Source organism: Saccostrea cucullata, unplaced genomic scaffold (genome assembly GCF_032062105.1).
Source record: "Saccostrea cucullata isolate Sc308-1 unplaced genomic scaffold, CSIRO_AGI_Scuc_v1 ctg451, whole genome shotgun sequence".
In the NCBI taxonomy this organism is placed as follows: Eukaryota; Metazoa; Mollusca; class Bivalvia; order Ostreida; family Ostreidae; genus Saccostrea; species Saccostrea cuccullata.
The window spans coordinates 376,916-394,119 of NW_026930321.1; the positions used below are offsets into that span (position 1 = coordinate 376,916).

At 35.7% G+C, this 17,204-nt stretch overlaps 1 protein-coding gene across 1 annotated transcript in view; it reads left to right on the forward strand.

The window, feature by feature from the left end:
- The window catches only part of LOC134283726 (cadherin-23-like), a 60,726-nt gene extending 43,522 nt beyond the window's left edge, over positions 1-17,204 (forward strand). Inside the window, exons 13-43 of the mRNA XM_062766200.1 lie at positions 2,397-2,431; positions 3,668-3,874; positions 4,120-4,284; positions 4,765-4,929; positions 5,128-5,195; positions 5,285-5,528; positions 6,136-6,284; positions 6,528-6,606; positions 6,721-6,793; positions 7,130-7,305; positions 7,738-7,864; positions 8,092-8,240; positions 8,407-8,545; positions 9,069-9,308; positions 9,502-9,665; positions 9,780-9,926; positions 10,101-10,118; positions 10,847-10,975; positions 11,179-11,371; positions 11,789-12,036; positions 12,174-12,359; positions 12,588-12,707; positions 12,860-12,998; positions 13,214-13,486; positions 13,771-14,057; positions 14,482-14,573; positions 14,851-14,937; positions 15,319-15,436; positions 15,819-15,949; positions 16,327-16,355; positions 16,485-17,204. Of these exons, the coding sequence (XP_062622184.1) occupies positions 2,397-2,431; positions 3,668-3,874; positions 4,120-4,284; positions 4,765-4,929; positions 5,128-5,195; positions 5,285-5,528; positions 6,136-6,284; positions 6,528-6,606; positions 6,721-6,793; positions 7,130-7,305; positions 7,738-7,864; positions 8,092-8,240; positions 8,407-8,545; positions 9,069-9,308; positions 9,502-9,665; positions 9,780-9,926; positions 10,101-10,118; positions 10,847-10,975; positions 11,179-11,371; positions 11,789-12,036; positions 12,174-12,359; positions 12,588-12,707; positions 12,860-12,998; positions 13,214-13,486; positions 13,771-14,057; positions 14,482-14,573; positions 14,851-14,937; positions 15,319-15,436; positions 15,819-15,949; positions 16,327-16,355; positions 16,485-16,504 (4,397 nt within the window). The 3' untranslated portion in view covers positions 16,505-17,204. The remainder of the gene's footprint in view (positions 1-2,396; positions 2,432-3,667; positions 3,875-4,119; positions 4,285-4,764; positions 4,930-5,127; positions 5,196-5,284; positions 5,529-6,135; positions 6,285-6,527; positions 6,607-6,720; positions 6,794-7,129; positions 7,306-7,737; positions 7,865-8,091; positions 8,241-8,406; positions 8,546-9,068; positions 9,309-9,501; positions 9,666-9,779; positions 9,927-10,100; positions 10,119-10,846; positions 10,976-11,178; positions 11,372-11,788; positions 12,037-12,173; positions 12,360-12,587; positions 12,708-12,859; positions 12,999-13,213; positions 13,487-13,770; positions 14,058-14,481; positions 14,574-14,850; positions 14,938-15,318; positions 15,437-15,818; positions 15,950-16,326; positions 16,356-16,484) is intronic.

Here is a 17,204-nt window from a genome sequence, read left to right on the forward strand (position 1 = left end):
TGCATGTTAATTAGATGAGACATAGCATGCTGGAAATGAATGACAGAGTGTAAACTCATGACAAACATTATGTCAAGGAAATTGTACAATGAATTATAGTTCAAAGTATAATATCGTAAATTTATATTCTTTGATATCAATATTTGGAGAGTATTTTCTTATCTAACAGCTTATTTATAAATAATAAACTTATTACAAAAAGTAATAATACTGGCCAATATATTAATGTATAAACAATAAAAAAAAAACATATTTGCATAAATTATAAACCGTAAAAGAGCATATTGCATGTTTACATATTTTTATGAAGGAATGATCATATATTGCATATAGTATTTACTTTCATGTTATCAATCCAAGGACTTTCTATCAGCAAAAAATGTTGAAGCTCAGTAATTCTTTTAGACTTGAAGGGATGGAGAATTTAACGGATCAGTTTTGTTCAATCAAAAAGAGTCACTGTAGGATGCTTCAAGCGTTGCATGCTACATGTTAAATGTTTATCTTCTAAAACAAGTGTGACCTTGCATGTATATGAATATATTCTTTAAAATAAAAATAGAAACAGAAGCTTAAAGAGTGGCACATATATAGTTTAGATGTGCTTGGTACAGCTATGCATTTTTAGCTCACCTCAATGAAGTTGGGGGAGCTTATGTAATACCCTCGGCGTCCCCGTCGGCGTCGGTGTCGGCGTCCCAGGTTAAGTTTTTTGGAGCAGTTTTCTTTTTAAGTACTTCTATGTCCTATATTGATTAGACATGCATGGAAGATGCTTCTAGTGTGTTTCATTGTACCAGTCAAAGTTTCAGATGCTGCAATTTCAGCAGAGGAATGACCAGGTTAATGTTTTTGGAGCAGGTTAACAGTGCACTATTTGGTGTAGGTATTTCCAAGGAACTATAAGCCCTATGTTGACCAAACTTGCATGGATGATACATCTAAGGATGCATACTACCAGGCTTGCTTCGGATGCTGAATCTGACCTACATTTTCAGGTTGAGTGAACAGGTGAAAGTTTTTGGTGCAGGTTTAATTTCCAAGTCACTATAAGCCCTGTGTTGACCAAACTTGCAATCTAAGGATGCATACTATATGCTGAATCTGACCTACATTTTCTGGGTGAGTGAACAGGTTAAAGTATTAGGTGCATGTTTCATTTCCAATTAAATATAAGCCCTATGTTGAACAAACTTGCAAGGATGATACATCTAAGGATGCACACTACCAATGCTGAATCTGACCTACATTTTCCGGTTAACTGAATAGGTTAAAGTTTTCGGTGCAGGTTTATTTTCCAAGTAACTATAAGCCCTGTGTTGACCAAACTTGCATGGATGATACAAAAGCATATACCTGGCTTGTTCGGATGCTGAATCTGACCTACGTTTTTTAAAACAGGTTAAAGTTTTTTGGTGCAGGTCTCATTTCTAAGATACTATGAGCCCTATAATATATTGCATATATATCTAAATATGCATACTAGGCTTGCTTCGGATGCTGAATCTGACCTACGTTTTCTGGTTGAGTGAACAGGTTAAAGTTTTTGGTGCATGATTCGTTTCCAAGTACATGTAACTATGAGTTCTTTAATGATCAAACTTGCATGGAGGAGACATCTTAGGATGCACACTAATGGACTTGCTTCGGATGCTGAATTCGACATTTATTTTTCAGATAATGGACCAGGTAAAAGTTATGGTTGCAGGTCTATTACCAAAAAGCTATAAGGCTTATATAACATTGTATAAACCAAACTTGCACAAATGGTGCATCAAGGGACGAAAACTATCAAATTTGCTTCAGATGCTGGATTTTAATTACATATTCATGAAGAACTAGTATGAATTTTTTATATAGGTCTATTTCAAAGTATCAGATCAAAATTGCATGAATATTTTCATTTTTGGATGTACACTTTTTGTTGTGTGACTTTGCCTTACTTAAAGACAACATTCGTTGAGGTGAGCTCTGTAATCTCTGATTACCTATGTTTGACTTTCCGTGTGAAGTGCTTAAATGTAATAAAGTAAAAGTGTTGGAAAAAAAAAAGTACTCAGACAGTGTGAATTATACAATAATTTTCAACCCTCTCTAAGGGGGAACAGATGTATGCATAAATCACAACACCAAAATAGACTCTATATATACATTTTAATTGGCTCCAGGTTATCAAACTGAGAAAAGCTCACTTTTTATCTAAGTCACACTTTTCCACCATTGATCCCGATTGAAAAAGTGAGCTTGAGATCAAAAGTGAGCTCATCTCAGTTTTATGGCCCTGGAGCATGGATACAAAGTAAAACATTTTTGAGAGAAAAATTATTTTTTGAATGTGAAGATCCCTGCTTAAATGTGGACAACTCCAGCCTAAAGTCCCAAAAGTGAACATTGAGAAACTCAACTTGCCAGATATGATTTTGATGTGGAGGTAACAATATTATCATGTTTTAGTCTTTGTATTTAAACATATTTTTAGCTCACCTGAGCCGAAGGCTCAAGTGAGCTTTTCTGATCACATTTTGTCCGTCGTCCGTCCATCTGTCCGTCCGTCTGTCTGTCTGTCTGTCCGTCTGTAAACTTTTCACAACAAGAACCATAGGGCCAATTTTGACCAAACTTGGTACAAAGCATATATAGGGGAATTTAAATTGTTAAAATAAAAATCCCTCACAAGGGGAGATATGAAAAGTCAAAAATAGGGTGGGGTCATAAAAAATCTTCTTCTCAAGAACCACTGGGCCAGAAAAGCTGAAACTTATGTGGATGCATCCTAGGGTAGTGTAGATTCTAAATTGTTCAAATCATGACCCCCGGGAGAAGGGCGGGGCCCCAATGGGGAATCAAAGTTTTACATAGAAATATATAGAAAAAAATCTTTGAAAATCTTCTTCTCAAGAACTACTGGGCCAGAAAAGCTGAAACTTATGTGGAAGCATCCTAGGGTAGTGTAGATTCTAAATTGTTAAAATCATGACCCCCGGGGGAAGGGCGGGGCCACAATGGGGAATCAAAGTTGAACATAGAAATATAAAGGAAAAATTTTTGAAAATCTTCTTCTCAAGAACCACTGGGCCAGAAAAGCTGAAACTTATGTGGAAGCATCCTGGTATAGTGTAGATTCTAAATTGTAAAAATCATGACCCCCAGGGGAAGGGCGGGGTCACAATTGGGAATCAAATTTTTACATAGAAATATATAGGAAAAATCTTTGAAAATCTTCTTCTCAAGAACCACTGGGCCAGAAAAGCTGAAACTTATGTGGAAGCATCGTGGGGTAGCGTAGATTCTAAATTGTTCAAATCATGACCCCTGGGGGAAGGGCGGGGCCACAATCTGTAATCAAAGTTTTACATAGAAATATATAGGAAAAATCTTTGAAAATTTTCTTCTCAAGAACCACTGGGCCAGAAAAGCTGAAACTTATGTGCACATGGAAGGATCCTGGGGTAGTGTAGATTTTAAATTCTCTAAATTATGATCAGTAGGGTAGGGTGGGGATGCATTATGTATTACAAGGGGGAAATCTTAAAGAACAGAATGTCAAAGCTTTTTGAATGTGGCCCATGGGCCTCTTGTTTATTATATTATTCATTAATTAACTCTGTTAGACTACTTTATATCAAATATTTTGAGCAACATAGAATCATTCAGCAAAATATTTCAGGCTATAGAGTTAGAGAACGGTGTGGAGACTGATCAGAGGGTGATGACCAAGGTTATAGTGACTATCCTGGATGAAGATGACAACATTCCTACATTTCAGCCGTCTTTTTATAATGTGACGGTGTTAGAGATGGACAGCAGTAGCTCTTTCGCCAATTCCACCACGCCATTACCAGGCCTTACTGTCAGAGTCGAGGACCCAGACGATGTGAGTGTTCAGGGAATGTAAAGGGATTGGTCATTTAGAATTAAATGTTTTATCATTTTCTTATGTATTGTGAATTTCTTATATCATCTTTTCCTTAAACTAACATCAAGTTTTGAACATAATCTATGAAATATTTTAAGACTTCAGGCTAAATTTACACTGAATTTTTTTCTTTGCATTATTTGACACCCCACCACCACCACCATCACCAACATCACCACAACATTTACTTTGTGTGTTTTTAGGCGAGTAATGCCTTGTTTAACATCTCCATCTTGAGTCAGCCGGTGCCTGGTCTGTTCAGAGTAACCCCCACTCAGGCCTCCCAACTGGCTCAAGCCTCCCTCATCGTAATGGACGCCAAACAGCTGGATTACGAGAACCCTAACGTCCGCACACAACAGATTTTGGTAAGTTACCTTTCTTAGTCAATTTAAAAATTGATTATAAAGTTCATGAAACAAAATAACACCAAGTTGAATGTTGAAAACTAAAACAAATGAGTGCAAAATCTTTCTTTTTTAAATTTGCAAAAATTGATTGAAATGAGGAGGCTTCTTTCAATTCAGAAGACTTTGTTTCCCTAGTTAGCTATCATTTTGTGTGTATGTTTTTAAAATAATTTGCAACTCTCAAATACAGTGAAACACGCTTATGATGCTTTGCCAGGGACAGCTTCATTATAAGCGTAATTCATTATATCTGTCTAGTTTACAACATGTAATAAAGGCTTGGGGAATGAAGATCACTTTGCTCATCAATTCATTATAGGGTTGTTCTCTATGACTGTGATTTACTGTAGTCACAAAATTAAGTGAAAAGATGTTATTGATGTCTTTCATTTCAATATTTTGAAGTGTGGTGTTTAAATGATCCATTGTACATTGCAGTTGTTAGCTAAAGACGTCAACAATCCCATTAACCATTCGTCCACGGCGACGGTGATCATTAATCTGGAGGACAGTAACGATAATACCCCAGTATTCCTAGCCTCAGAGTATTCGGCCTCGGTCAGAGAGGACCGTCCTGTTGGGAGCTCCATCATTACCATCACTGTAAGTATAAAAAGAACGATCACGGAACTTAAAACACTTTAAATAAAATTCATAGTCACTGGGACACTCAGATGTTTTATTGTAATCAATAGGTATAAATAGTAATAAAGCTGAACTACTTATAAAAGTGATGTCACTGATAATGTAATTGCTCAAATTCAGTTAGAAGACAGTTAAATCAGATCTTTTTTTATACAGGGTTCAGATAGAGACAGTGGAGAAAATGGCCGTTTAGTGTATTCACTTCGTGGCACAGGATTAGAAAAGCAAGTATTCTCAAAGTATATACATATATTTTCTGAGAAAGTTAGTATTAGATTTCATGAAAATGTAAATTTTATCTTTCTGCTCCTAGGTTTAACGTCGATTCATCCACAGGCCTTGTTACTCTGGCTCAGCCACTAGATTATGAGGATACAACCTCCTATCAGCTGTTATTCAGGGCCCAGGACAGGGGGAGTCCCAGTCGTGAGTCTGCCGTCAGTCTCACCATCTCTGTTCTTAACTATAATGACTTTGGACCTATCTTTAGTCCTGATTCTTACCAAACCTCGGTGAATGAAGGAGAAACCAACATTTTGATCCCCGTTATTGTCAAGGTAAGGTTAAGAGAATCCAAAGTTTATATTGTATTTGTGAATGATTTGTTGAATTTCAATGTTTTTGGAATTCAATTATACTTTGTGAACAAAACCTGGAGTGTAGAATATATCATACTACATGAGAGAATTTCATATAAAGACTTAAGTTATTACGAAGACCTTATGATATGCTGGGTGTAACTCAATCTGGTGGATGATCTCATCAAGTAAATCTCTCAGAGCGTGGCTTGGACGGACTCCTGAGCTCATACTAAGCTGACCATATACCCAAGGATGGTTTTGGAGGAAAACAACAAAACTAAGGGCTGAGTCTTTGAGATAAAAAACCTCAATTATTAGCAGGGGTTAAGATTTTAGCTTGCATTAGGGAGATATTTTTTTTCAAGCTGATGCTTAGAACAGAAACCTGGGGTTTATCAGAGCAGTAGTCAGTGGAAAAACTTTATGTTTCAGTACCTCCAGGGACACAAATTAGCAACAGGTGCCTAGGCCTGTTCCAGCAGGCAATATTATTATAGTTGATCCCAGGAGCTCACAAATCTGACATTAATCATAGGGATAATCCCAGTTTATAAGCACTAATAATTGTAATGTTTCATTGTAGGCTCGAGACAAAGAATCTCTGGATAACATCACTTACGCTATTGTTGCTGGAAACACCGTTGATAACGCCTTTATTCTCAACAGTAGAACAGGAGTACTCTCCCTTTCCAGGGGACTTAACTATGAAGAGACTCCCAATAGGAGGGGATAGTAAGAAATTTATTTGTTTAGTAGGAAGTCATTTATGGCAAACTTACCTCAAAAGTTTTTACTCCTAATAGTAAGTAGAGCTATGATCAAGTCAGTTTTAAAAGTTTTGAGATAATTTTAAACTTTATGCATCCTCGTCAATATTGTTTTGATTGGACATTGTCAGATAGCTAACAAGTTTGCATGTATTTGTACACATGAGCTGTTTCAGACTTGTTTATCTTGGGTATCTTCTTTCCACAGTTTCCGACTGATTGTACAAGCTACTGATGCTGATATTCCCCCACAGTCGGCTAACACAACTATTGACGTCCTAATCATCGTAAGTGTCCGACACAAAAAATGCTTTCATTGTTGATTGCAGAATCAAATGTAAACTTTTTATGAGCTAGGTGCTAGCTATTTTGGTCTATAACTTTTATTTATTTTACAACAGGACAAGAACAACCATGACCCCCAGTTTGTACAGTCCCAGTACACGGCTCAGATCAGTGAGGGATCCCCTCCAGGTCAGTGCTACACTAAATCTCAGGGTGTTTCAGTCTCTGTCATCGGAACCCACAGGTGCCTCTCTGTTACACTACACTTGAACTGAATGTAGTGTAGTGGAGAGGAAACCAAGGAATTTAAATCGGTTAAATTTTTACACACATAATTTAATTGATAGCTAAAAAAACTTTTTAAAGATATTAATTTTTTATGCTTACAATGGTCAGTTTATACAAATAGTCTATGAAGGTATTAAACATCTAAAAAAGAATGTATTGTGCATTAATAAAGGGGAAGGGGGCATTTTTTATGCTTTCAGCAGACAGTTTATAAAATATTATTATGTTGATTATTAGGATCCTTTGTGAAGACTGTGTCTGCTACTGACCAGGACTTTGGATCCAATGGAAATATCTCCTATTACATCTGGAGTGGAGGGCTGGACCACTTCACCATAGACCAGCAGGGGCAGGTCACAGTTAGTGGTGGGGCAGCCTTGGATGTGGACAATGTCAGGACATATGACATCACAGTAACTAGTCATTTCCACTATCAGAGACTGTGTTGTAACTGATACATATATTTTGAATGTTTTGTTATTTTTTACAAAAAAATTGCCACAGAAATATTTACATTTTGTATACAGACTAAAGTTTTTTTAGTTACAATGTACTGTAGACGTACTTTTTTCCACGGGGACATAATTCTCAATTTCTAAATCTCAATTTCTGTTTAATCCGCAGGTAGAAAAGTGCGCGGATTTCTTACACTGTCACTATATGCCTTGCATTTACATTAAGTACGCTTGGACAAATTTCCGCGGAAAATTTATGACTGCGTACCTAGCGTAAATTAATACCACACGGAAAAAAGTACTTCTACAGTATTTCATCTGTCTATTTATCTAGTGCTCTGTATTGTATTTTAATTATCCATTGTAACTCCAGTACTTGTCCTGTTTTAGATCCATGCCCGAGACAAGGGCAGTCCTCCCAGGACTGGATCCACCACCCTCATAGTGACCCTCACAGACTCCAACAACAAGGATCCATTCTTTACAAAACAAGTGTACATTGGATCAGTACAAGAGAGTAAGTACCCTCAATTAGCTTATATTCCTGCATCTAGAGTATCTCCAAAAATGTACATTGAAAAACTGTCTAATCTGCCACCTGTGCAGCCCCTTTCACTGTTAATTCTAAATAAGCTTTTTCATTCCATGTTATCTTTTTTCCTTGTTCTTCAACACTGTGATCTGACACCCTGTCTATTCTGTGGTCTATTTTACAGCTGTGTCTATTTTTGGTCTATTTTACAGCTGTGTCTATTGGGACATCTGTGATACAGGTGAGAGCTAATGACACGGACAGCACCAAGTCACTGCAGTATTCCATAGACAGACTCTCCATTATTGCCAAGAGCACAGACGGGACACAGATTAGAGCATTATATCCTTATGACTTCAGGGTAAGTCCAGAATGTTTGAAATTGTGTTAAAAGATACAAATACAAAATGCTTCCAAAAAGAAAACAGTAGCTCTTCTTTTACAGATATATTCCTTTAAAATATCGAAATGTGCATTAATAATTACTAAAAAATTATGATAAAGGTAAATATTTGTTCTATCTGTAGGAAGCCTTTGAGATAGAGCCTACCTCTGGAGTGATTAAGGTGAAATCAGCCCTTAGTCGAGACAGTGCAGCTGAGATAGATTTCAATGTTATTGTTAAGGATGTCAATGCTGAAAATAATAAAGAACAAACAGCCAAAGGTTAAAAATATTTTTTATTAAGAAAGTTTTTTTTAAATAGTCACAGTCTGCATTTACAGTATGTACCATAAAATGTTAATTAAATGCACTGCCTTACAAAAATTGCCCAAGTGTTTTATAGAAATTGTAAAATTTTGGTAACTGTTATATTTGAAATATTGAAATATAAAGAGGACTTACTGTAGACATACTTTTTTCCACGAGGTCATAATTACGCGAAATCTCAATTTCTGTTTAATCCACGGGTAGAGAATTATGCAGATTTCTTAGACTGTCACTATATGCCTTACATTTATGTTAAGTATGCTTGGACAAATTTCTGCTGAAAAATTTAACCGTGTACATACTTAAATTAATACCACGTGGAAAAAAAAAGTACTTCTACACGCATGCTATCCAATCCTGTTATGTTGATACATAATGAAATATTGTTATTAAAAAAAATTTGACATCATTATTCACACTACATGTAAAGATGTTTTGCACAAGAGTAATAGTCATTAATTTATTATTCTATTTTTAGCCCTTGTGTTGATAACGATCCTGGGATCTGCTGATCTGACCCCCTACTTTGCCCCTCCCTGGACAGTGACAAATCCTTCATATTATTACACCCTGCCTGAGGAGGTGGCCATCGGCACAGTGACGTCTACCCTTATAGCCACAGACCCCAAGGGACCATTCCAGATCACCAACTTCCAGGAGGTAGCTGAAGTGAATCAAGGCGATGTAGGCGATTACTTCTCTGTCAATCAAACAACAGGTATCTATTACTGTGATGATGAATCTTCACAAAAAATTCTTTGTGTACTTTGTGTATTAGATTACCCATGACAAAATCACTTACTACATGTTTACCAATACCATAATTAATAACTGGAATATTTAGGACAGTTTATTTTGTTACTTTTATGGAAATTCTTTTTTTTTAACTTTAAGTTGTTTGACTGTTACAGGGCAGATTAAAGTAAACAGACGTTTAGATTATGAGAACTTGAACTCCAAACTGATCAGATTCCGTGTACGGGCATTCTCTCAAGATGGCACCCGCAGTGTGGATGCTAACATCACCATTCAAGTTCAGGACATCAATGATAATGTCCCAGAATTCACACAAACAGTAGGACATATACTGGGAATTAATTTTGCAATTTGATTGGGGTATTAACAAAGTATTTTGTCCAAATGTTATTATGACATAGGAAAAAACTCAGTTGATATTTTTTTTCTTCAGAAATATACAGTCACTGTATCTGAGGACAGAGTTTATCCATATCAGATTGCTACAGTGTATGCTCGAGATAAAGACAGCGGAAGTTACTCCGAGATCGAGTACTCACTCAGCGGGCAAGGCTTTGACAAATTCATGATCTTAAAATCGGTAATCTTTATCTGTTTCTTTGTAAATAAACAAATACTATAAATTTATACACTATGTAATATTAAAAACTCTTTTTCCATTAGATAGAAGAAAGAAAAGCTGTTTCAAATCAGGGTGATTTTTTAAATAAAGATTTTTCATGAAAATGACTTTGAAAAAGCACCTGTATTTCAGAGTAATGAAGTTGGAGTTGTAAGTATTAGTCTAAGAATCAAGCTGATAAAAAGAGAAATGTGCAGATGCATGGCTCTTACATCTTATATGCATACCTACATCGTTTTGTAAGAAAATTAAAAAAAAATATTTATGAATGTTTGAAATTCGTTAAATAGTAGCATGCTCTTCTGACAATGTTCAATAGTTAGTATTTTGAGCATAGTTACCTGCCTTAGATCCTTAGATCTGATTAATTGTCAAGTATGCATATGATGCAAAAATTGTCTCTTGTCCAGATAGTGCAAAACATATATCAGAAAATAGGCATGATAATATACATTAAATTGCATGAAATAAGCTTTTTATGTGGTTGGCTTTTTTTAGACCAGAAAAGAGGATGAGGTGAAAAAACTTGTTTACATTTTGTTTCTAAATTGTCTGTTTGCATGCACTTATGATAGAGCTGGGTTATTCGATACAAAAAGGGAAAGGAATTATGTTTGGAGGAAAGCATTACTAGTGTGGTTGCTTTTTGCCCATGGCACCGGCCTGAGAATATGCCAAAGAAGCACGTTGTCTGAATGCTTTCACAAGTTGACAGTCATATTTATTGTCACTCCACAAGAACTCACTGTCATATTACAACTTATAGAAATGATTTTACTGTAGTCAATGCTATACAGTGTGGAATAGAGCATTTGTAAACTGCGCTTTGCTTTTGTTCTTTCTTTACAAGTGAACTAAATCTAAGAACCTATTTGTAGGGGCTGATTTTGATCAGTGATGGCACAGTTTTGGACCACGAGACAACCCAGGAGTATAATCTATTGTTAACTGCCCAAGACAATCCCTCCGCACAGTCCTCAGAAGTACGACAGAGGTCATCAGTACCTGTACGTATAGTATCTACTAAATAATCTAGCTGGAAAGTACCTAAGAAAAATCAGTACTTGTTCCTTTAGTATCTACCAATAATCCAACTTCTTAAAGGAGAAAAAGTGCATAATTTGAAAATCATCAGAAAATCATCAGATTTTCCAATTTCTCATTGAACTTTTCCTATGCATGAACAGACTTTGATTTTTTTTATTAACAGTTGACAATAAGAGTAACGGACATTAATGACAACCCCCCAGTGTTCTCCAGTAGGGAGTATTCATTCCTGACCGTGGAGAGCTATGATCTGAACACCAATATAGGAGAGGTTCGCGCCACTGACCTCGACAGCGGGGTCAACGGGGAGATTGATTACACCATTGTATCAGTAGACCCTGCTCCAAGAACACCAGGTTTGAAAATTCATCAACTCATCTTCTCAATGAAATTCAACAGCTCAGTTATTTTACTCCCGATGTGATATATATCAGCTATGCAGATTTTAGAGAGATGTCTTACCTACTTTATGGCCAGATTTGAGCCTTTCTGTACCTTGTTTTAACATCACTATGCAAAAAGTTACAAAAAAATTTTCAAAGCATTTGTAGAAATGCATGTATCTGTATGTGGTTTCTGATCCACCTTGAAACTCATATCAATTCAAAATGGATATCAGAGCATTGCCATATTATGTTGCCCTGTTTATTGAAAGTGATGAGTGAAGTGTAAATAAAGCTTTATTGTATATTACACTGTAAAATATTTAAGCAGAACAGACTTGCTTTTGGTTTCAAATACAATCCTGACTAAATTATTTTGTTATTTTGTAGAGGAGGACTACTTTGGAATTTCACCAGAAAGTGGGATGTTGTACAGCAAGAACTCCCTTAGGGGAGCCTCAGCTAAGTCCCCGTACAGACTGGAGGTTCATGCCCAGGACCGCGGCACCCCTGTCCTAATTAGTACATGTATCGTGTACATCAATGTCAGCAGTGGACAACTGGACAATGGAAAACCTATCTGGATCTCCCCACGATTCGGAGACTCCAATGTTGTAACTATTATGAACATAACTGAGGTAAGATCCGTTCTTTTTGTAATCTATTGTTATAGTAAAATAGTTGAAATTTATCAGTATATGTTTTTTTTAAAAGTTTGTACAGATTGGTTTGTTTTGTTTATTTCATTCTTAAAATTTGGGGTTCTTTGTTTCAGCATGCTGATATTGGGACCGCTGTGATCCGAGCCATAGCTGTACCCCGAACTCCGGGGGCCTCCATTGAGTACTCGATCCTCAGTGATAACGAAGACGTATCTGAGTTTGTCATTGACCCGGTCACAGGGATCGTCACCGTGGCCCGTAATCACACACTGGACAGAGAGAAACAAGAGACCCATGATGTAAGTCATAATTAACCATTATATGTTGATATCTGATTAGGAAAGGCCAAATTCAAATGAGATGGCACATTTACATTCTGCTATTTTATCTGGAAAAATATTGAAGAGCATGTACATATATAGCAATAAATTCTGATCCTTTTTAAAGATAAGAAAATTTCTGCACAACAAAAAGTATCTTTCCAATATTTTGAAAAAGCTCTATAAATGTAAATCTGTTATTTTCAGTTGATCTTACTTGCGACCGATACATTAAACAGAACTCTACAGAGTACACGACTTCTGTCCATTAAACTACAGGACATAGATGATGAAAACCCTTCCTTCAAAAACTGTCCGGATAGACAGGTAAGAATTACAACAAAGGTGGAATAAGTCACTGATCTGACTATCTACCAGTATTGTCCCTGCTTGTGACTCATTGTCATTGTATAGCCATGATATGAAATCAGATACTCTTAAAATAATTTCACTGATTGACTCTTTGATGTGTTTTTCAGTATGACATTCCTACCGAGACGTCTGTCCGTGAGAGTGAGCCCATAGGGACGGTAGTTTACACAGCTCAAGCTTGTGATCTCGATCTCGCTCCCTACAACTCGGTCCAGTACAGCTTCTACACCAATGACAGCTTGTACTGTAAGCTATCTTGTTTTCCTGGGATAACATTAAGTGGAAGGGGCATTTCTCAAAAGCATTTGTTATAAATTTATACAAAAAAAAAACAAAGAGGACAATATGGAAGAAATAAATGATGTTCCCTTCCCCTTTTGATGCTTTAACTTTGCAAATGATTAAGTTACAATTTTGACTAAAACACAGAATTAGAGAAAATAAATTGTTTGTATTTTCAGGTTACTCTAACATCTCCCAGAGCTTTAAAGTTAATGCAGCCACTGGAGAAATCACCACTAACCAAGTTCTTGACCGAGAATCTCAGGCTAGGTACCTCATCTGTGTCCAGGCCAAGAAACCCGGCAGTCGCAGGAAGCGGTCACTTCCCAGTAAACAGGAGCTGGAGACGCACCTACAGCAGTACGCCGAGGACGACGTGCTGTTCCTCCTGGTGTCCGTGTCGGACGTTAATGACAATAAACCAACATTCTCCCTAACCAGCGACTACACTTGTAAGTCAACAGTCATGGGTGATCGGAGAAAATATATCAAGTAATATTTGACATGCCCAGCCATGTATAGGCAAAATGTTTTTCATGTGTCTTCTTCTTGTAGGTCCATCAAACTATATGTATCCTTTTGATTAAAGCTCTGTTTCAAAGACTCTATTATGTCGTTATGCAAGATATTTTCTCAAATTTCATACCTAGATCTTGTTAAGAGCAAAGCAAATGTTTTAATGACTTTATTTTCATTAAAACAAAATTGATATATGATGCTTTTATTTTTTTTAAAGATATATTTGCCTATCCCACAAAGGACAATGTTTATCAGCTGACTGCCAGTGACCCTGACGTTGGGGACAAAGGACGAGTTCGTTATAGCATCATTCACTCCCAGTACATCAACACTGCCAAGAGCAGGAACATTTCTGTGTTTGATGCATTCAAGATAAACACTGAAACTGGTCAGATCTCAGTTGGCTTTCAAGCCTATAAGTATTTCATTGGAGGGTATTTTGAACTGACCATTAAAGGGGAAGACTACCTCAGATCGGAGATGTACAGTACATACAACTTAAAGGTATGAATGTGCTAAAAATAGACTTCTATTTTATTAACAAAGGGTAAAATATGCATAGATCAATGCATGAATGTTAGTTTACTGTAAATCACTTTTTATTTGTGAGAACTTTATTTTCATGTAATTACGAAAGACAGTGTGCTTGCGAAATTTAATTCTCATGTATAATAGTATTCCTTAGGATATATAAAGCAATAACCACCATTCATGAAAATTTTGTCTTGCTTATCAAGAGTCAATAACTATCTCGCGTAAATAGGTGTTGCAAAAATTAGTGATCTACAGTATAAATGAAACTCATTTATTGTTCTCTCAGTCTGAAAAAATATTTAATTTAAAATGTTCACAAAGTTTGTGCCGAAGTACCCACATATTTTCTTGATGGGAGAATATATCACTTACATTATTGGTCTACCCTGTTTAGATTTACATTGGAGAGAAATCCAGTCAGGTTCGAGTTGTGATGGCTTCAAATTTAAATAGTGACCAGCAGAAGTTTGTAGATGAGCTGGAAAGGTCAGTAATGGTGCACACATGAGTCATGAAAAATAACCCATCTTTTCATTGCTGCTTCTGAAAGTGTCATTGAGGTCATGACATGTATATAATTCAATGTAAATGTAGAAATGAATGAATTGGTATAACTACTTCATTTGCTTATCCTTTTTATTCATTTGGGTTTGTAAAATCAAAAGATGGCCTAAGCACTTTTATTGTTTATGAATATGATTTTAAACAACACAATGTAGGAATGTGGTGAAATATTTTTAATGTCAGCATATACTTTTTTCAGGAGTCTAAACAGCAATCCTGATTCTGTGCTGTACATTCCTACAGACACCCGCTACCATGTGACAGCCACGGGCACCAGTGCTAACCAGTAAGATAATGATTTATTGTGTACCAATCATAATTTATGTTTTATTATTGTGAATAAACACTCAAAGTTAATTTTTGATATGCCACTTATTTCCCTTTCATTTCCTGAAAAATGAATGTTGACTTATGTAAATTTTACCCCAATATCCTCAAGAAATAAATATGTATTTGAAAAATATATACTTATTCATATGTTAACACTTAGTTTATAGAGTGGTTAAGTTTTTGTTTTCTGTCTGTTCCTATTTTTGAAAAATGAAACATACTTACAGTTATAACATATTAAGTTTTATACACAAGTATATTATGAAGACTGTAAGATTGAGTGTGAAGAATTTTTACTTTAAAATCATAGTATTAAAAGCTGTTATTCTTCTTTCAGGATAGATATCTGTTTCTTTGTTGTGAGAAATAATCGTGTTGTGGATTCCTATGATGGAACAGCAGCCCTAGGTGATGTCCAGTCAGTACTTACCTCTAAGAATCTCTACAGTCCAGGGGTAAGTCCTGTCTACTTATTTACAAATGAACTAGCCGTCTATGTGCTTTTATTCAAAATACAGTGGACCTTCAGATATCGGGACGCCAGATATCCGGATGCTTCAGTATCCGGACGATTTTTTATCGGAACGAAATTTTTAAATGTTATTTTGTCTTGTTTAACGGGTGATTCAGATATCCGGATGCTTCACTTATCCAGACAAATTGACTGGGAACCAAAGCGTCCGGATAAATGAGGGTCCACTGTATTTATCTGCTGTGTGAGACCTTGGTTTTATGGCATTGTTCAGCTTTTCTGTTGTGCTTTTTATTGAACAGCTTCAAAAAAATAATGATTTGATTTATATGCCCATTGTACCAAGGTCTTGTTTCATCTTTCAGCCCTGCGAGCCAGCCACCACTAAGACATTAGAGGGCTGGTCAGCTTTCTGGTGGGTCCTCGTGGCCTTTGCCATCTTCATGTTCGTCATCATCGTCATCCTGATTTTCGCTGTGAATGTCCTTTATAATGAGTAAGTCAAGAGCATTTTAAATGTTACTGGATTGGAGAATGGAAACATTTTTTCCATATTAGATTTTGTACAAATGCTAAACAATAAGATTATCTCTTCATATATATTCAAACAATACTTTAAACCAACTTTTATTATCAACATCCTCATTCACAATTCTTCAGACTGGAATCCAAAGTATGCTAATTTTCATGACTAGACAAATAATTCATTCAGAAGAAATTTTTACAAAAAAATAAAGGCTACAAACCTTGTGGATATATCTCTTTTACAGATGAAAGTTGGTTTACAGTAATAGATTCATGTATACTGTTTTGAATTTGTAAACTTTCGGAAGTGTTATGCACATTTCTGTATTATTATTTTTGCTTTTTCAGCTACAAAGATTCAATGCAAGCAAGAACAAGTAAGTGTGATTTCTATCTGATTGATGGCAATTATTGATTTAAATGTCAGTTAAGAAATTCATAAATTGTAACAAGCCTTTAACTTAAATTTAGAATACAAACTTATTCAAGGTTCTTTTGACTTTCAGCTATGCACATAGTTCAGTGATGTCAAAAGACTTTTAAAGAGTGGCTATGAAATTAAATTTTGAAAAGCGAGGAGAGTCTACCCATCTTGACTGGAAATCCTTGTTTTCGCATAGCTTCATGTTCCAAGCATACTGATTTCACAACACATAGAGGAAAAAAATTAATTAGGAAAAGAGTTAACAAGAAAACTGTATGAGAAATGTTAATTTTTGTCAGAGGAAAGTTAAAATATTATGCCTCACTCATGTTTGTGTCTGAGAGTTATCACAACTGTTAGAGGGGAGGGGAGTTTGCTTAATGTGAACATGTTGCTTGCCATAAATTTAGGAAGTTTTTTGAATGAATGTTTTTGAGTGTGAGAGGATAGTGAATAGTGCTGTTTGATTGTGGAAAAATGATAAAATATATGCTGTGATGACACTGGAGGGTTATTGCTCACTATAATACCCTTTCATTTGTGTGATAGCAATAACAATTATATCCAAATATCAAGCTATACAAACATTCCAACTTCTTGTAGTAATATTCCAAGGACTGCTTTGAGAGTTTTTTGAGAATTCGAAAAAAAAATTTATCTATGTAAGAAAATGATTCATTTATTGAGAACAGGAAAATTTTGTTATTGTTAACCTTTGTCTCGGTTAGTGATGTGTATTGTCATATATTTTTATATTATTTATACATATTTTTGTACTATGATGCAATTTTGATAAAAATAT